Source organism: Jaculus jaculus, chromosome 7 (genome assembly GCF_020740685.1).
Source record: "Jaculus jaculus isolate mJacJac1 chromosome 7, mJacJac1.mat.Y.cur, whole genome shotgun sequence".
NCBI classification, from domain to species: Eukaryota; Metazoa; Chordata; class Mammalia; order Rodentia; family Dipodidae; genus Jaculus; species Jaculus jaculus.
The window spans coordinates 125,154,288-125,174,755 of record NC_059108.1 but is presented as its reverse complement, the minus strand read 5'-3'; the positions used below and the strand labels follow the sequence as shown (position 1 = coordinate 125,174,755).

The window sequence follows — 20,468 nt, the reverse complement described above, 5'->3', positions numbered from 1 at the left end:
TGAAGATACCATACAGAGTAGTGAAAATGACTAGAATCAGTCCTCAAATAGGTAGGAGGTGGGGGGCTATATGAATCTGAGGGAGAGCCCCCTTTTTTATAGGTACTGGGTTAGAGAGTCAGAAAAGAGATCAGTGTGGATATGGATTCAGATAGATTTGTAAGGTGAAATCCTGAAAGCGATTTTTATCTTTGAATTTGATATTATTATAGACACACTCTTTACTATGTCAAATAAATTCACCTCATATTGTGACCCAGTGCCCTCACTGACATAATCCCTTTCCTCAAAATTGATATCATATATATAAGAGGCATTAAGAATCTAGGGATGCCTCCTGATGTTTCTATTAGTTCCTTAAAAAAAAATCAGGTCCTGACCAACCAAATTAACTTCATGATTCTGTAATGGATCAGACAAGAGTGATAGACAGGAAAAATGCAGATCAGCTGGCCTAATCTCATAGTTGTAATCTCTCTGAAAGGCAGTTTCAGCCCAAAGATTTCCTTTCTTTGTGTCCCATATCCATTTGCTCACACCAGTCCATTTCTCTGTGTTGCAAACAAAATGCTAAAGAAATGGATATGGCATTGGGATAGCAGGAAGAATGTAGACTCTTGAAAGTTAGGGGTCTGAATGCTAAAGGAGTTTTCTGCTCTTCAAAGTCAGCTTTATTACCCCTTGAATTAAAAAGTTCACAGCCCACCTTGTACTAGAGTATAACAAATACAGTTGAGGAGCTTGTCTGCAAAGCTTATGGACTGGAGTTCAATTCCCCAGTACCAACAATGCCACATGCACAAGGTGGCACATGTATCTAGAGGCCCTGGTACATCCATTCTCTCTCTTTCTATCTGCCTCTTTCTTTCTCTCTCTTAAATAAATAAATAATATTTTAAAAGAAAAAAAACTACCATATACAGGGCCTGGGGAAATGGCTCAGTGGATAAAGTGCTTGATGCTCAGGCCTGCACACAAGTGAAATCCTCAGACTTTGTATAAAAAAAACAGAAGCCATGGTAAGTTTCTGTAATTCCAGCACACCGACAGTAAGATGGGAGGCGGAGGCAGGAGAATTTCCTGGAAATTCGAGGAAGCTCGAGGCAAGCTCAGCAAACAGAGCTGCAGAGACAGATTTGGATAAGCCCTGACTCACAGGAGGTGCAATGGCAAGATGAACTCAAAAATTGTCCTCTGGGGCTGGGGAGATGGCTTTGCGGTTAAGCCCTTGCCTGTGAAACCTAAGGACCCTGGTTCAAGGCTCGATTCCCCAGGACCCCCGTAAGCCAGATGCACAAGGGGCCGCACGCGTCTGGAGTTCATTTGCAGTGCCTGGAGGCCCTGGTGTGCCCATTCTCTCTCTCTCTAGCTGCCTCTTTCTCTCCCTCTCTCTCTGTTGTTCTGAAATAAATAAATAAAAATAAACAAAAAAATTAAGAAATTGTCCTCTGACCTCCACACTCACATGCCTGTGGTCACACATACACACATGAATACATATTCACATGTATACATAAATATTTTTAAAAGCACCATAGTATCACAAAATTTATATCACCTCCTGCAATACTTCTACAGTACATTTTCTCATCTGTAGGATCTCACTACATAGCCAGAGCTGGGCTTCACCTCACAGTCCTTCCTCAGTCTCCAGCTTCAAGTGTTGGCATTATTAATAGTTTGTTATTATTGTTGTTGTTTTTCGAGGTACGGTCTCACTCTAGTCCAAGCTGACCTGGAATTCACTTTGTATTCTCAGGGTGACCTCAAACTCACTCTACTTTCTGAGTGCTGGAATTAAAGGTGTGTGCCACCATACCTGGCTTATTAATACATTTAAATTTATTGTTTAATTGCTTCCCTTATAAGAATGACTTTGTTATATTTTCTATAGCATGAACTGAAAAGAATTATACCTTTTAAAACCTGTTTAATTAATATTTATTTTGTATTTATAGCTTAGAAAATTTTTCAGCTTTACGACATTATTGGTAGTAAATAAATGTTTATGCATATTACCAAATTTCAGAAACTTTTATTATCTTTTGTTTATGAGCTATAAAACTGATGACTTTCAAGCAAATGCCTTTAACTGCTGAGCCATTTTCTCAGTCAAATTGATGACTCTCATAAAGTGTTTTGTGGAGTCCCTCTTAGATCTTCATCAGGTCGTAGCAGTTAGGATCCCTGAACTTAAATTTATTAACCTCAGAATAATCTGGTTTAAGTCATATGATATCATAAACATCTGTGTAAGTCTTCTTTTTACACAGGCTTGGTGATTCTTAGTTTCATTTTTTCTGTTAGTCAGTTGAGACTATGCTGAAGCATGTGGATACTTTTCCCAGAATAAGAAAGGGTTGCTTCCAATTTATTCCATAAGACACTGACTACAATATGACAAGTCTCACAAAGCTTATTTTAGTTATGCACTAAATTGATAATTTATTGATGTTCTGTATTTTGACCTTCTTTCCCTAGTAGCCGACACAACATCTTGCACTTGTTATGCGCTAAACACATAAATCTTATTTTTTTTTAAATGAAGGAATGAATGTGTTACAGTGAGATTGTATGCCAGGTGCAGAAACCCTCTACTTGAAAAAGCTCTTGGCATATATGTTTGAACACTGAGCTCTTCCATGGTGACTCTAAGATACTAGGCATCCAGTTCATTGCCCTTTAAATTGCATGAATTCTTATTTTTCTTCTGAACACATTTCCTTATGACTTTGGTATTATTTTGTGGGAAACTGGTGAAAACATTATTCTTCTCATATCCTTAGAGGAATTTTAAGACTATTTTCCTTTTCTAAATTAGATGAATAGATTGTAAATAATATTCATTTATAATCCAAGGTATTTTACCTCCTGTCTGTTTTTTTTATAGTACACAGAACTATACTAGTTACTGTAGAAGACATTAAAAGAAATGAAGTCAAAGGCCTTGTATTCTAATGGTTATAGATAAAGGGGAATCCAATATGCAGACAGAAAATAAAGAAAAATTAATATAAATCATAAAACTAATACAAATTGACATAAGACTTGAGATTATTTTTGATGACTCCAGTGTTGACAGTCATGCGGGACACTATCAATACCTATATAAAGATATAAACCAGTTTAATGCTGAACATATCAAGATAAAGGATTAATCTGCTCTTGAGTCTTTCATTTTTTTAGTATGCATATTTTCATTCTATGTATAAAAATTGAACTAACTGTATAAGTATCTTCCTTCCGACTTTGACCATTATCAACATATGGCCAATACTACCTTGTCTATCCCTCCTGTAAGTCTCCAGTCCTGTTTATTTAAGACAAATCTAAAACATTTTCTTTTTTTTTTTATATTTTATTTATTTATTTGAGAGTGACAGACACAGAGAGAAAGACAGATAGAGGGAGAGAGAGAATGGGCGCACCAGGGCTTCCAGCCTCTGCAAACGAACTCCAGACGCGTGCGCCTCCTTGTGCATCTGGCTAATGTGGGACCTGGGGAACCGAGCCTCGAACCGGGGTCCTTAGGCTTCACAGGCAAGCGCTTAGCCGCTAAGCCATCTCTCCAGCCCTAAAACATTTTCTTTATCCATCAATCTTTTTTTTCATAACTCTACTTGGTCCTACCACTTGTCCTATTTTTCTTTTTCTTTTCACTTTCAGCACTGCAGCTTTGATGGTCCAACTCTGCCAGGACGCAGATCCATAAAGGTCAACCCTGCACTGTGTGCAGCTCAGTGGGAGGAGACATAACAGTCCTGTCTCGTACTCTGTCTTCTTCTCTGGACACATGGCTTCATCATGTTATATGTGGAAGCAGAAGCACCCATGAGAGTTGCTCTTCTGCTGCTCTGGCTCAAGCTGCCTTTGTTCCCTTCTGACCTCTCCCTGGCTGATCCCACCCAATACTTCAGTTCTCCAGAGGTGGTGATCCCCTTAAAGGTAACCAACAGTGCCAGACGGGCAAAGACTCCAGGATGGCTGTCTTACAGCCTGATATTTGGGGGCAAGAGACATATTATCCACATAAGAGTCAAAAAGCTGTTTGTTTCCATACACCTTCCTGTGTTCACCTACGATGAGCAGCAAGCCCCCCTGGAGGACTACCCCTTCATCCCCAGCGACTGTTACTATCATGGTTATGTACAGGGAGCTCCGAAGTCTTTGGTTGTTTTCAGTGTCTGTTCTGGGGGCTTCCGGGGAGTGTTACAAATAAATGACCTCACTTATGAAATTGAACCCATGAGGAATTCTAGCACATTTGAACACCTGGTTTATAGGTTAAACAGTAACATGACTCAATTTCCACTACTGAGATGTGGTTTAACAGAGAAGGGAATAGCACGTCCACACTTGGGATTTGAAAAGGTGGAGAATTCAGCTCTGAAACAAAATCCTTCTGACAAATGGTGGACTCACCCATGGTTTTTAGAACTGGTTGTAGTGATAGACCACGATTTCTTCACTTACTCCCAAAGCAACGTGTCAAAGGTACAAGAAGATGTGTTTCTTGTTGTCAGTATAGTGGATTCCACATATCAGCAGCTGAGTACCTATGTGACTTTGATTGGCATTGAGATTTGGAATCATAGAAATGTTTTCCGAATGATAAACATAAGACAGGTTCTAGACGATTTTTCTGCGTGGAAACAAATCAGTCTTTCCCAGCTACAATATGATGCTGCCCATATTTTCATAAAAAGCTCAAGCATAAAGGTACTTGGTATAGCCTATGTGGCAGGAATATGCAATCCTCCTCTTGATTGTGGAGTTGAGAATTTCCAAGAAGACCCATGGTCTCTTTTTGCTAACACTGTGGCCCACGAGTTAGGTCATACTTTGGGTATGAAACATGATGAAAACGTCTGTTCTTGCGGGGAAATAGGTTGTGTCATGAGTACTTTCAGAGTGCCAGCAGACAAATTCACTGACTGCAGCTATAATGATTTTATGAAGACCACTTTAAGCCAAGGATCTTGTCTGCATAACCATCCAAAGCTGGAGGAAGTCTTTCTGATCAAGCGCTGTGGGAATGGTGTGGTTGAAAGGGAAGAGGAATGTGACTGTGGGTCTATGAAACAGTGTGAACAAGATCCCTGTTGTACGTTGGACTGCAGCCTGAGGCCTGGAGCTGCCTGTGCTTTTGGACTCTGTTGTAAAAATTGCAATTTCTTGCCATCAGGGGAACTATGCAGACAAAAGGTCAGTGAATGTGACCTTCCAGAGTGGTGCAATGGGACATCCCACCAGTGCCCAGAAGATGGATACGTGCAAGATGGGGTCCCCTGCGGTGGCAATGCCTACTGCTATCAAAAGCAATGTCATAACCATGACCAACAGTGCAGGGAGATTTTTGGCAAAGGCGCAAGGAGTGCAGCTCAGAACTGTTATCAAGAAATCAACTCCCAAGGAAACAAGTTTGGCCACTGTGGTATAAATGGCACAGGATACCTAAAATGTAACATGTCAGATGTATTCTGTGGGAGAGTTCATTGTGAAAATGTAGGACACATTCCCCGCCTCCAAGACCATTCTCTTTTACAGCACGTGCACATCAGTGGCGTCACCTGCTGGAGTACTGACCATCACCTGGGAATGAGCACACCTGACGCGGGTGAAGTGAAAGATGGCACCACCTGTGGACCAGGAAAGATCTGCATACACAAGAAGTGTGTGAATCTGTCTGTCCTATCACAAGTCTGCCTTCCTGAGACCTGTAATCACAGGGGAGTCTGCAATAACAAACATCACTGCCATTGTGACTACGGATGGTCCTTGCCCTATTGCCTACACAGAGGCTTTGGAGGCAGTGTTGACAGTGGCCCAACATCGCCCAAGAAAAGAGGTCCCTTTATACCAATTGTGACTCTTTTGTCTGTTCTAATCTGTCTGTTGATTTTTGGACTTTATATATATAATCTTCGGATACATTTTCGTCCCAAGGAACAGACTAAAGCTTACTCGCCAGTGAAGAAAACATCTATAACTTCACATACCACGCATCGTTAAGTTTTAGTTTCTTGGTGGCAGAAATACTAAAGACTATCTGACACTGAGCATAGTTCTTAGAATTTCTAGAAAAATGCGAGCATCTTTCCTTCTATCAATATCAGAAACATTGTTGTCAAGTACAGACGACTCTTGATGTGTTCCTAGCTATTGTTCTTTTTTTTTTTAAGCAGCAAATAAAGCTCCATTCCCTCCCAGCCAACAAATTTGGTCACTTTTGTGTTTCCTTAGCATAAATATGATGCAAGGGGAAGCAGGAATAAACATCAATGTCTGGAGGTGAGTCCTCTCTGCTACCATGGGTTCTGGGCATCCAAACTGGTCATCAGGCTTGCCCAGCAAGTGCTTTTAGCTATTGAGCCCTTTCCCCAGCCCAAGATCAAGGGGGTTATTACTTACATTTTCTCACATTCCACTTCAAAGTCTGAAAAGAGAAATGATAATATCTGTTCCATCCAACTCCCTAGAGTCATTTGGCTAACAAAGGGGCAAGGTGAATTCTTGTTAAAATCAACAAACTATTGTTTAATAAAAAAAACTCCTGGGCTGGGGAGATTTCTCAGTGGTTAAGATGCTTGCCTGCCAGACCTAAGCGCCCAGGTGTAGTCCCACAGCACCAGGTAGAGGCGGAAGCACAGGAGGGAGCTCATTTGCAGTGGCTAGAGTCCTCGTGTGCCCAGCCTCTCCCCACTCCTGTTGCTGCCGTCATTCTCACTGTCTCTCAAATAAACAAATTAAATATTTTTAAAGTAACCCCCTTGGTCTTGGGCTGGAGAAAGGGCTCAGTAGCTGAAAAGCACTTGCTGTGCAAGCCTGATGATCAGTTTGGATGCCCAGAACCTGTGTAAAGCCGGGCAAAAGTAGTGCCCATGTCTGCAATCCCAGAGCATCTATAGCAAAGGGAGACAGAGTCAGGAGCATCCTGAAGCTTGCGGTCCGGCTGGCCTGCCATTCTCAGAGGCACATAAAACAGACCCTGTCTCAAACAAAGTAGAAGGGAAGGACTGACACACAAAGGTTGTCCCATGACATCTACACATGTGCCATGGAACCCCTCACACATCCATATGTATACACACACATAAAATAAAAAAAAGTAAATAAGAATGAAGGTTAAAGGGGAAAAAGACATGTAACACAGAGTACTTGTCCCACTTAAAAAAGACAGACAGTAGCATAGAAAGGAGGATGGAATCAAGTAAAACTGAACACTAATTCTTATCGGTCCATGCCAGGCATCTGAGCCACACAGTATGGTGTAAGCTCAAAAGAGGGGGGCAGCCACTCCTATGGCCTTGCCATCTACAACCCACTGGCCTCACTCCTCCTCTGGATTTGTGTACTGCATGTGGCTTTCCTCAGCAGGCTTGTCATGTTCCTTGCATCTCTGGCCTCTTAGGGTCTCCATCCCAGCTTTGGTTTCCCTGTGACAGTTTCACACATCATCACCTCAGAGGATTCACGCAGAGGGTCTGAGCTTGCTGCACATAGTCTGGTCTCCCAGGCTTCCCTTTGAAATCTGAGCAGAAGCCTCCATTAGTCCATAACTAACATTCTGTCTGCCTGCAGAACTAGCATTACTAAGGTAACGCTGTGGTCTGCTGACAACTCAGGAATGACCAAGCCTTTGTGGACCATGGCTGCGATGGCCTCTGAGAACTTGGGCAACTGAGCATGGTGAGTGGATCTTGGAGCAATGACTTTCTGGGCAGACCTGTGTCTGAGTGCAGAGGATCCTGGCACTCTCTTCTTAAGGGAAAGCGTATTAAATGAGTTTATGCTTTTATATCCTTGAGTTTGGGATGGTTTGGTATGGCAATTCCTAAGATGCCCTTAACACATCTTTTCTATTATCCCAGTGCAAAGTGTTTGACTTGTTTTTAGTAGTGCTTATCTCTTCAGAAAACTATGTCTCTGTAGCCTGTACATTTTTTCTTATCTTTCCACTCTTTAATTTTCCTCCTGATCATCCCCTCAAACCTGCCTAAAAGTAGTTAATAGTACCTATACAGGCCATTTTGTGTCTGAAAGATTACGTTGTAGGTAGTTCTACCCTTCCTTTGGCTCTTACATTCTTTCTATCACCACGGACCCTGAGCCTTGGAGGGTGTGATATATATATATATAATAGATAGATATAAAAATTGTATGGACCATGAGCCTTGGAGGGTATGATTGATATATATTATATAATATATATCAAAATCATATATATATATATATATATACATATATATGAAATCATATATATACACACACACATATATATATGATTTTTGGAAGCAGGATCTCACTCCCATTCAGGCTGGCCTTGAACTCACAACAGAACCACTACTTCAACCTCCTAAATTCTGCGATCAAAGGCTTGAGCCACCACACCTGGCTTTAATATTTTTATTTTACATTAACATTACCAGTTTTTGCCTTATATTATACTGTATATCAAATGAATTAAAAATAATAATAATACCAGGGTTGTTGCTAATAAGACAGTGTACCAAAATCACTTGAAATAATTCCTTTATCTTGGATGCCATTTACGTGGTTTGGATGTGCTTTATCTCCAGGAGTTGCTACACTGGCCGCTTGAGCCTGAGTGCGGCAGTATGGTATTGAGGTGTGCAGCAGTCACCTTCAAATTACTGGGACAAAACACGCAACCAGGAGCCGCTTAGGGAAAGAAAGATGGTATTTTGGCTTGTGGTTTTGAGGGGAAACTTCATCGTGGTGGGGAGAGCATGGCATGAGCAGGAATGCCACACATCTGTAGCATGGAGGTTTTAGCAAGAGTGAGCCAGCTCTGTACACTCCGTGGCTGTACCGGTCACTTTGAAGGCCCACTCACAGTGACATTCCTCCTCCAGCCAGGCTCCGCTTCCCAAAGGCTCGACTAGCTAGGGGCCAAATAGGAAGCTTAACCACAAACACTTGGCCTTGGTGGCAGTGGCGGGGGGCAGGGGGGCATTTTACATTCAAACCACCACAAGGTGGTGGGACCTCTAAGAGGTGGATCCGAGTGGGACTTAGGTCACTGGGAGTGAGTTGGTAAGAGTTCTCCTAGGGCCTTGGTTAGTTCCCCTGAGGGAAATGTTATAAAACGGAGTCATCTCTTCCCACACTCTCGCTTCCTGTCTTGCCATATAATTTATTTCTTTTGCATATGTTCCCATCATAATGTTCTTTGCCATGTGGTGACACAGTTAAGAGAGCCCCATGAGGGCTGCTCAATATAAATTCTATAAAATTTTATTTAAAAAAATATGAGCTAGGGACTAGGAAGATTGCTCAGTGGTTAAAGGCACTTGCTTCCAAAGCCTGCTGTTCTAGGTTCAATTCCCAAATCATAAGCCATATGCAGAAAGTGGCGCACGTGGACAGAGCCTTTGTTCACCATGGCAAGAAACCCTGGCAGGCCCATACATGTACGCACATGCATGTAAAAAATGGACAAACAAATACAATTTAAAAGCACAAGCTAGGGCCGGGCGTGGTGGCGCACGCCTTTAATCCTAGCACTCGGGAGGCAGAGGTAGGAGGATCGCCATGAGTTCAAGGCCACCCTGAGACTACAGAGTTAGTTCCAGGTCAGCCTGGGCTAGAGTGAGACCCTACCTCAAAAAAAAGAAACAAACAAAAGAACCCACAAGCTAGCCAGGTGTGGTGGTGCATGCCTTTAATCCCTGCTCTTGAGAGGCAGAGGTATGAGGATTGCTCTGAGTTCAAGGCCACCCTGAGACTACATAGCGAATTCCAGGTCAGCCTGGAATTACTAGGTCAGCTATAGTGAGATCCTACCTCACTCCCCACCCCCCCAAAAAAACACACACCCAAGCTAAATAAACATCTTTACAAATGACCAAGTCTGAGATATATTGTTGTAGCAATGAAAAACATACTCATAGCCTTCAAGGATGGGAAGTAGAGACAGAATTTCCAGGAAGCTCACGGTGGGTGCAGGAAAGAATAGCAGAGTGAGATCCAGAGAGAAATCCTGCCTCAAATGATCTGGAAAGGTGAGGACGGACCCAATGTGTGATGTTCACACAGGCACCATGGCATGTGCCTACCTGCACTCACACATGAACATGTGCACACATACACACATGCATGCACACGCATACACACACACACACACACACACACACACACACACACAATTAAGAAAACAGACAAGCACAACCAGAAAGAAAATGTGGATTAGCTTAAAAGAATCAGGTAAAAAGCACTATTACTCTACAAGATGCCTCGAACCCCAAATACACATAGCCATGAATCAGATGAGAAAACTACCCTTCTCAACCACAAGCCATAATTGGTGGAAAAGGAAGTACTCTGAGTACAGCAGCAGCCCTGGAGTGTGAGGTCAGAACACAGAGAATCTCACTGTAAAAACAGAAGTACCTTAAAAAAAATTTTTTTTGGAGGCAAACCTAACAGACTGGCCTTTTTTGTTTGTTTGTTTGTTTTGTTTTGTTTGTTTTTTTTGTGTGTGTTTTTGAGGTAGGGTCTCATTCTAGCCAAGGCTACCTTGGGATTCACTATGTAGTCTCAGGGTGGCCTTGAACTCACGGTGATCCTCCTACCTCTGCCTCCCAAGTGCTAGGATTAAAGGCGTGTGCCACCATGTCCGTCCTTTTTTTTTTCTTTTTTTTTTTTAATGCGTGAGAGAGAGAGGGAAGGAGGGAGGATTGGGGCATCAGTGCCTCCAGCCACTGCAACAGAACTCTAGATGTGTGCGCATGTGCGACCTTGCACTCTTGCATCTGGCTTATGTGGGCTCTGGAGAGTTGACCACGAGTCCTTAGGCTTTGCAGGCAAGTGCCATCTCTCCAGCCCAGAAGTAGCTTTTGTTTGTTTGTTTGTTTGAGGTAGGGTCTCACTCTAGCCCAGGCTGACCTGGAATTCACTATGTAGTCTCAGGCTGGCCTTCAACTCGTGGCAATCCTCCTACCTCTGCCTCCCGAGTACTGGGATTAAAGGCGTGAGCCACAACGCCCAGCAGAAGTAGCTTTTAATAAGAGTATGTAGATAGTGCTTAGCTGGACAGAGTGGGCCAGTGCTTCAAAATGTGCTGTTATAGGTCACTGACTCCTGTGTTACTTCTGCTTTAGCCATGTTGTGTTATGGGAACCTTCTATTGTGGTCATCCTGTGAACATTTTTATTGTTTTTATGTCTATGGCAAGATGGAATATCTCAGTGAGGATTTTGTGGTGGAGCAAAGCTGTTTATCTTCTTTTAAATCTTTTTGTTTATTTTTATCTATTTATTTGAGACCAACAGACAGACAGAGAGAGAAAGACGCAGAATGGGTGCACCAGGGCCTCCAGCCACTGCAAATGAATTCCAGATGCATGTGCTACCTTGTGCATCTGGCTTACATGGGTACTGGGGAATTGAGCCTCAAACCAAGGTCCTTAGGCTTCACAGGCAAGCGCTTAACCACTAAGCCATCTCTCCAGCCCAAAGCTGTTTATCTTCTATTGGCTAGGGAAGAGAGAGATAGGGAGAGAGAGAAGGAGAGAGAGGAAACAGAAGCAGAGAGGCACATTGAGATCACAATATACCCTTTCATGGGCACATCTTCAATAAACTAACCTTGTTCATTTGTTTCTACTTCCTAAAGATTTCATCACATCCCAATAGGGCCATAGGCTGGTAATCAGTCCTGTATACAATCCTTAAATGCCTTTGTGGGGCATTTAAGATCTAAACCATACCATTTTGCTCCAGGCTCCCAAAGGATCATTTTATTTTTCATAATGTGAAATGTACTTTGTTTATCTCAAGTGTCCCCAAAGTCATATTTGTTCCAACATTGCTGAAAAGCCCACATCCAAACTTTCTTTTTGTCTCCAGGACAAAGAGGGCTGGAGCAATTGCTCATTGGTTAGTAATTTGCCTGCAAAGCCTAATGACCAGGGTTTGATTCCCTCAGTACCTATGTAAAAAAGCCAAATGCACAAGGCAGCTCATGCAGCTGAAGTTTGTTTGCAGTGGCTAGAGGCCCTGGTGCACCCATTCTCTTTCTCTCTATATATATACATATATACAAAAATATAAAAAAACAAATGTACAAGTTACATGCTGCCAAGATAAAGTGGCATTGGATCAACATCCTATTACAAAGGAGAGGAAGTGGGGCATAGAAAAGAGGTCTCAAACCAAAGCAAGATCAAGATCCAACACACCAGACGTAGGGTGTTACAGCTCTAGTTCCAGCGTCCAGGACATGTACTGACATGGCATAAACTCCCCTATGACTGCCGTGTATAGCCCATATGACCACTCTTGGCATGCCTCTGCTCTCTGTTACTCCCTCAGCAGCTATTCCACATTCTGCCACCTCTAACTTCCTGTAGTTGGCACTGCAGCTTTGGCTTCACGTATTGTTTTATCAGGGCTGCTTGCCAGGAACCCTGACCTTCTGCATCAGGGCCTGTTAGATGCTGAAGTGGCAAGATCAATTTTCATAAAACACCCGAGTCTATGGGGCCATCCATTTACACTATCACATTCAAACTATAACAACCTGACGACAAGCATGTAGTAAAGATCACATATTCAGTAAGCCTGCTTCCTCAAGGTGTAGGACCTCCCCCTATCCTCAGCAACTCTAAAGGCAGAGGTCTCGCTTTGTCTAGCAGAGTCTGAACATCTCCTTCTGACCCATTTCCATACTGCCTGCCTGCAGTGTTAAGAAAGCTCTGAAAAAAAAAAAAAAAAGAAAGCTCTGTGAAGTATGAATTAACTTTGGCTCGGCTCTCCACCATTCTGTCCTCTCCACAAACAAAACAAAACAAAACAAAAAAACTAGCATTTGGTGGCAAATGTGGGTGCTTCAGACGTGAACCCTTACTATGGGTTCCCCACATCCTTCTCCAGAGCTTATTCTCTTCTCACCTGAGCTTAAGGTGAGGCCTTAAGGTGAAGCTTTAAATTGTTTACTTTTGAACTCTCTAATTTCTTTTTTTTTTTTTGTAAATTTTTCTTATTTATTTAAGAGAGAGAGAGAGAGAGGGAGGGAGGGAGAGAGAGAAATGGGTGCACCAGGGCCTCCAGCCACTGAAAATGAATTCCAGATGCATGTGCCACCTTGTACATCTGGTTTACGTGAGTCCTGGGGAATTGAACCTGGGTCTTTGGCTTTGCAGGTAAGTGTCTTGACCTTTAAGCCATCTCTCTAGATCTCTAATTTCTTTTCTTCTTCTTTTTTTTTTTTTTTTTTTGGTTTTTCGAGGTAGGGTTTCACTCTAGCCCAGGCTGGCCTGGAATTCACTATGGAGTCTCAGGGTGGCCTCGAACTCCCGTTGATCCTCCTACCTCTGCCTCCCCAGTGCTGGGATTAAAGGCGTGTGCCACCATGCCCGGCCTCCTCTAATTTCTTAATATAGGCACTTAGAGCTATGAATTTCTATCTTAGGACTGCCTTCATTGTTTCCCAAAGGTTTTGGTATGTTGTATTCTCACCCTCATTTGATTCTATGAACTTACTGATTTCCTTTTTGATTTCTTCAATGACCCATTCATCATTCAATAGTGTACTGTTTAGTCTCCATGAGTTTCTGTATGCTCTGTAGCCTTTCTTGTTGCTGATTTGTAGTTTAATTCTACTGTGGTCAGATAGACAACAAGGGATTATTTCAATTTTCCTGTATTTGTTAAGATTTGCATTTTGTCCTAACATATGGTATATTTTGGAGAATGTTCCATATGCTGTTGAGAAAAATGCATATTCTATTCTGCAGCATTTGGATGGAATGTTCTGTACATGTGTTAGGCCCCTTTGTTCCATGCCATCATTTAATCCAGATGTCTGTTTATTTTTTGTCAGGTTGACCTGTCAGTTGATGAGAGTGGGGTATTAAAGTCATCCACTATAATTGTGTTTGGTGTTATCTGTAACCTTAAGTCTAATAGTGTTTGTTTGATGAAATTGGGAGCACCCATGGTAGGTGCCTGTACATTTAGGATCGTAATGTCCTCCTGTTGGACTGTTCCTTTAATTAGTATAAAGTGGCATTCTTTCTTTCCTCACTACTATTGGTTTGAATGTTAGTCAGATATTAGGATAGCAACTCCTGCTTGTTTCCTAGGCCAATTTGCTTGAAATATCGTTTTCCATCCTTTCACCCTAAGACCATGTCTGTCTTTTATTGAGAGATGAGTTTCCTGGAAGCAACAAACAGCAGGATCCTGCCGTTTAATCCAGTCTGCAAGCCTGTGTCTTTTGGTTTGGGCGTTGAGGCCATTGATATTGAGTTATTATTGAAAGGTGTGTGTCTATTGTCACCATTCTACTTGGTTTGTAGTGTTTCCCTTTATTCTCTTGTTTTAACTGTTGAGTGCAGTTTATTTTTTCCTGTTTCCTCATGTGTGTGCTTTGCTTTCTCTTTAGCATGAAGGATTCCTTCAAGTATTTTCTGTAGAGCTGGCTTAGTTGTCATAAATTCCTTTAGCCTATTTTTGTTGTGGAAAGTCCTTATTTCTCCTTCAACTTGGATAGATAGCTTTTCAGGATAAAGTAATCTTGGTTGACGGCTATTACTGTTCAGAACTTGGAATACATCATCCCAAGCACTTCTGGCTTTTTTTTTTTTTTTTGTCTTTTTGGTATTTTATTTTATTTTTTATTTTTATTAGCATTTTCCATGATTATAAAAAAATACTTCTGGCTTTTAAGTTTGTGTTGAGTAACGTGCTGTGATCCTGATGGGCTTGCCTTTAAAGGTGACTTGCTTTTTCTCTGTAATTGCTTTCAATATATTTTCTTTGGTTTGCATTTTCATAGTTTAATTATAACATGGTGAGGAGAGGTTATTTCCAGGTTTTGTCTGTTTGGTGTTCTAAAAGCTTCTTATATATGCACTGGCATTTCTTTCCTAATTTGGGGAAATTTTTCTTCTATGATTTTGTTGAAAATGCCTACTAAGCCTCTGGATTGAAGTTCTTCTCCTTCTGTTATACCCTGAATTCTTATGTTTGATCTTTTCATAGTGTCCTGGATATATTGAAATTTCCATTCATACCTTCCTATTAGCTTGTCTTTCTCTTTATTGGACTGTATTAGGTCTGCCACCTGGTCTTCTAGTTTAGATATTCTGTTCTCTCCTTCATTCATTCTACTGGTGAGACTTTCCACAGAGTTTTTTATTTGACTAATTGTGTTTATTCAGTGCTAGAATTTCTGCCTGGTTTTTCTTCAGTATTTCTACTTCCTTACTCATGTCTTATAATGAGCTCCTTATTCATTAAGCTGGTTTCCTGTGTTCTCTTGGAATTTCAGGAGTTTTTTTCATTTAATTAGTTTATTTTCTTCTTTGATTCCTTTGAATATAGATAAAATCATTTTTCTTAAATCTTTATCAGTCATTTCATCTAAAACAGTCTCATTGAGGGCCATTTCTGATGGCTTTACAATTTTTAGTGGGATTGCATTGTCTTGATTTCTTTGTATTTCTTATATTATAATGTTGCAATTTTTGCAGCCTGAGTTGATTTGATGTTTGTGTTTTCTAATTATCTGCAGTCCTTTTGGATTTGGAAATTCTTTCAGAGTAGGAGTTTAAGGTGCTAACTATAGCTCTTATACTCCAATCCAACAGCAGAAGTAATTGTAGGTGTTGAATTTGCCTGCTATTCAAGTATTCTAGTGGGCTGGATAGAGCAGTTTACTGGCAAATTCTAAAATTCAACTGAGCAATATACACAATCAATAAAAACCCGCACAGAGTATGCAAGTGTGGGGATTGAAACAGATAATCTTATAAAGCCAAAATCCCTAAGGGCATGTGTTACTCTACACCCTTTATCCTGTCAGCTGGGAGGTTGAGATTTCTGTTCTGAAGTGGGTTCCAAGTCAGCTTGGGTCTGAATCAGACCCTGCCCCCAATAATGACCGAAGAAAAAGACAAAGACCCTATGATTCTGAAAGCATCAAAGACAACAATAGTCAACATCCAAGTACCTTGAGAATGGTAAAGCCAACCAAGAACATGTAACCCATAACCTGCCCTGACATGGAGAGATCAGCACTGCCAGTGCAGGCCTATGTACCTGCATTTTTGCCAGTCAGCCTTGTTACTTTTGGGGGAGGCTTCAAATATCACCAGTGATGAGTGTCCCCCTTGATCCCTCTGTGTTGTGCTGAGAATCTGGTGTTCTGACCAGCTGCGCGGCAGGCTCTGCTGCTGGGAGCTGTATGTGTTCTCCTGAGGGTTGAAGGTCTGTCCGTTGGGGGATGGGAGAGTGCAGGAAGCCTGGATCTGTACTGGAACTGCTCAGCTGGTCCCACCTGGGATCCCTTCAGCAGCTGCTCTGCTGTCTCCCCTTCAGGTTTCTTGACTTTGCAAGGAGGCTGACGAGGTTGGAAAATCCCCCTTTTTGGTCTCTGCTCCTGCAGCTGGGCACCAGGCAAGAGCATGGATCTGAGCAGATCCAGTCTGGGTCTGCAAGTGCCTAGGTGGGATATTGGCCGGTTTCCTCCTTTCTGATAGATCTTAATCTCTCCTGCTTCTCCACTGTGGCTGATCCACTTTTTGGATGAACAGCATATTTTGCTTTGTTTTGCTTAAATCCCTCCCTAGACTTCATTGGTGTGACTCCTATGCAGCCATCTTACCTGGAAGTCCCTCTAAAGATATTTTAAAACAGGTTTAAGCAGGGAAATAAAAATATGCAGGAACAGAATAAAAGCACACCTCAGAACATGGGTGTGAGCTTTGTAAGAAGGACTTGCTAAAGGGAAGAAAAAGATATATCTATTGAGTAGAGTGAGTATAGGTCCCCTAAAGGGGGGTAGAAATTAATTTTCTTTGTAATGGGTATATATAGAGATTTGGTGACTCTCAAGTTTCATCCCTGAAGGTTGCAAGGATATCACCCCTAACTTCAAGCACTGTTCAGATGTAGCTAGGTTAAAATAAAGGATCTGTCTTAGTAAACAAACGTCCCAGACATAAGAATGAGAGGGGAACACAAAGACTCAAGTTACTATCTTAGTGGGCCACCTGGCTCCTAGAGGTTCTGCTCAGAGCTTAACGCTGTTTGAGGTCTGAAGTCTTCTGTTTTTCCCTTATCAATAGTGTTAGATATCTCAAGTCTTCTATTAGTAAAACAGATGAGACCTGGCAAGCAGAGCTTCCTACTTACCATGCCTTTCTTCCCATGTCGTTACAGTTTATCCCTATCTTTTTGTCCTGCTCACTCAGGACCCCTGTCTGTCTGTTGATTGTTCTGAAAAGTTTAGCACTAGGTCAGGTGACCCCCTGCGCTTGTGTCTGTTCCCAATGCTCACACCTGTTGATCTAGGCATACCTTTTCTTGACCTTGACCTATCATTTATGGCCTTGCAGTGCCTGTGGAAGTGCACCGCCACCAGACATGTTCAATTTGCTAGACTTCCCTTAAGCTGCCTCCAGTCAGTGACTTTAAAATGGTGCCTTTATTACTTCCTACAGTTCAATGGCAAGCCCTTTGTTCATGACTGCACAGTGATTATTAATACCCCCACAATACCTTCACTATAAACAATGTAACATAGAGGTCTGAGGAGGACAAAAGAAATGACACAACAGACCAGAGGAAGACCTTGAATGAGGAAGGTTTTCAGTGGAAAAATGGTGGCAGGAAAGAGGGGACAAAAGAGATCAAAGAGGATAATGTGAAAGGAACATGCCCGAATTACAAATTGTTCCTTTTCTAAAGCTTTCAAAAATATTTTAAAAAATAGCTTGGGTTTGAAATATCAGTCTTTGGGAGCCAAAGGATATGGATGTTAAATTTGTTTTTTTTTTAAAAAAAGGCTGTAATAAATAAAGAAACTTTGGAGAAAAAAAAACCCCAGAGACACATTATTTATTTCACAGTGATTTTATTTCCAGATGAAAATGTCACTGTCATTAATGATTTTGTCAGAAGTATATTGACACTTGCTTCCTGGAGTAGATGATACAATTTTGCTTACAATCTTTCTTCATTTTTTAATGTTACTATTGTGAATCACAACCAACTGGTACATTTTGTACATCAATATTTGTCTTTGCAAACTTACCACCGAGAATTGAGACCATAAAAAGTATGCAACGAAAAAGACACACAAGAAGTACCCAATTAATGTTCGAAATTATTTTGGCTCCAAGTCCTGCATCTTTGGAAGGTGGAGGGCCACTGTCCTCGCTGCCGCCCACTCCTCTCTGGTCACATAATGGGGGTTTCCAACCATGCTCACAGTGACAGTGATTCCTGTTGTTACACACACCTCTGAAATTACATCTCTGGATATCACAGCTATAGCCCATATCTTGATGAAGAGTACAATTCTGCCTTCGACAGAATTTTCCTGGGCCACAGGTTGCACCATCCGCTACAAGCCCCATTTCTGGCAATCCTGTCCCATGGTGTGCTTCATATCCGAAACACTCTACTTCTTTAATATCTCTTAGTTTTATATGATGAAATGAAGTATGCTCATCTCCACCAGGATAATGGCCAATATTATCACAATGCAGCAATCCACAGAAAGCATTATCATCTTCACACCTAAGAAGTTTACTTCTCCCTCGCTGAACCTTAACCCCACAGTTTCCATATGAATCACCTCTTACATTCAGTACTTTATAGCATGTGGGTGAAGCGTCTTTAACGTTGTACCCAAAGAGAGCTCGGCACTGCGTACTGCGGTCGCTGCAGTTTCCCTGCATACAAACTGCTACTGCCGAACACGGGGTTCCATCCTGGATATGGAAGTCCGGTGGGCATTCCTCTGATGTTCCATTACAATATTCTCGCAGATCACAAATACCAAGCTTGTCTCTGCAAATCATTCCAGGGGCAGAATATTTACAGTGATGACAACAACCTCCTTTATCACATACACTGCCAGGAGTTAACATGCAATCGGTCGCACAACACTTATTGGTGGCACACTGTTTAAAGGAGCCACAGTCACATTCCTCAGTTTTATCCCTTACCCCATTCCCACAGCGTCCAGTTACATATGGATAATTATCATATGGATGATTCAGAGTGCTCAGACACGTGTCCCAACCATTTAACTTGAGATGTAGCTGTGTGTAAGTACAGTTGCTCAACATATCCATCAGACCAGGCACAGGAGCCATGACACAACTAGTTCTTCGGAAACAAACACAACCAGGTCCGTCATGGCCATTACCAAAGTTGTGGCACACTGCATGTGCTAAAATAGTTGCAGACATATATATGTGGAGATTCAATAAACTCACATACATTGCCCCCCAATTGGGGCTGCACATTCCATCAGGACTGGCATGATACACTGTTCCTGCAATATTGTGTCCTGTTAAAAGCACTGCAGAGGAATGTGGTATTGCACTAAAAAAAAAATGTTGTTTATGCAAACCATATTCACTCACAGTTTTCCAAACGTTATTTGTGTTCAATTCCACTTTGTCCTCCTTGTCCCATATGCACACAACACGTATGAGGACATTGAGACCAGCTGGTTTGAAAATGGTATCTAATATGCTGTTGATGATAATTATGATCTCAATTAGGTTGGTTACGTTTCCACTTTTCATTCTGAATAACGAGTTAGAAACAGTGTACAAAAGTCTCAAGTGTTTTCTATGTATGCGCCACAAATAAGTAGGGCCTGCTCTAGGAGTTTCAGCAAGTTTCATCTTTTCAAGTAACTGACTGGGCTCTTCTTCTCCAATGCTACACCTTTCAGACCCTTTGGCTCTGCCTCCTGACGCAAGCAGAGAAATCACATGCTCAAATTTGGAAGACCCCACCAGTGGCTTGATCTCATAGGTGAAGTCATCCACCTGCAGCATGCCATGCAGACCACCATAGCAGGTGTCCAGTGTAGCCACAGACCCGGGAACCCCTTCCAGATAGCTGTAGAAGTAACAGTCTCGGGGCACGAAGGGGTAGTCCTCCTGTGGGGCTCCTTGGTCATTGTCAGTAAGTACCGGCAAATGTCTGGGCACCATGTTCTTCTTGAGCTTCATGCGGATCACGTGTCTTTGGCCCCTGAAATGCACTCTATAGGCAAGCTGCTCAAGCGAGCTGCTGAGGGGTACCTTCTTGGGGATCACAATTTCAGAGGAAGTGAAGTGCCATCTTGGTGGGCCATGGGAGCAGGAGATGGGAAATAGCAGTGTCCAGAGCACAGGCAGCCAGAGAGCATGTGTCCGCAGAGCCTGGGCCCAGGCAAACCCCATGAGCAGTGAGCCAAGGAACAAGGCAAACGTAGTCAAGTGGACATTAAGGCAAGACTATTCCTGAGACATCTTTGTTCCCGCCAGGAGGAGTTAGAGGGCAGCAGTTTGCTTAGCACCCCGTGAAGGGGATGAATTAGCAGGGTTAGGCTATTACATAACAATGCCTTGCTCCTCAAAGGATTGTGTGGTCAGAGATCCTGACGTATGGGGCCCTAGAGAAGAAGCAACCATTAGAAGCAAATTTGAGAAA

The 20,468-nt window shown here is 42.1% G+C and overlaps 2 protein-coding genes across 2 annotated transcripts; one reads left to right on the top strand and one right to left on the bottom strand.

Annotated features, from left to right (window-relative positions):
- Positions 1–3,831: 3,831 nt before the first annotated feature.
- Positions 3,832–6,012, top strand: Adam21 (ADAM metallopeptidase domain 21). Its single transcript, XM_012949818.2, has one exon. The coding sequence runs from the start codon at positions 3,832–3,834 to the stop codon at positions 6,010–6,012; it is 2,181 nt and encodes a 726-aa protein (XP_012805272.2).
- Positions 6,013–18,001: 11,989 nt separating this feature from the next.
- LOC101598922 (disintegrin and metalloproteinase domain-containing protein 20-like) lies at positions 18,002–20,218 on the bottom strand. Its single transcript, XM_045155586.1, has one exon. The coding sequence runs from the start codon at positions 20,216–20,218 to the stop codon at positions 18,002–18,004; it is 2,217 nt and encodes a 738-aa protein (XP_045011521.1).
- Positions 20,219–20,468: the final 250 nt, after the last annotated feature.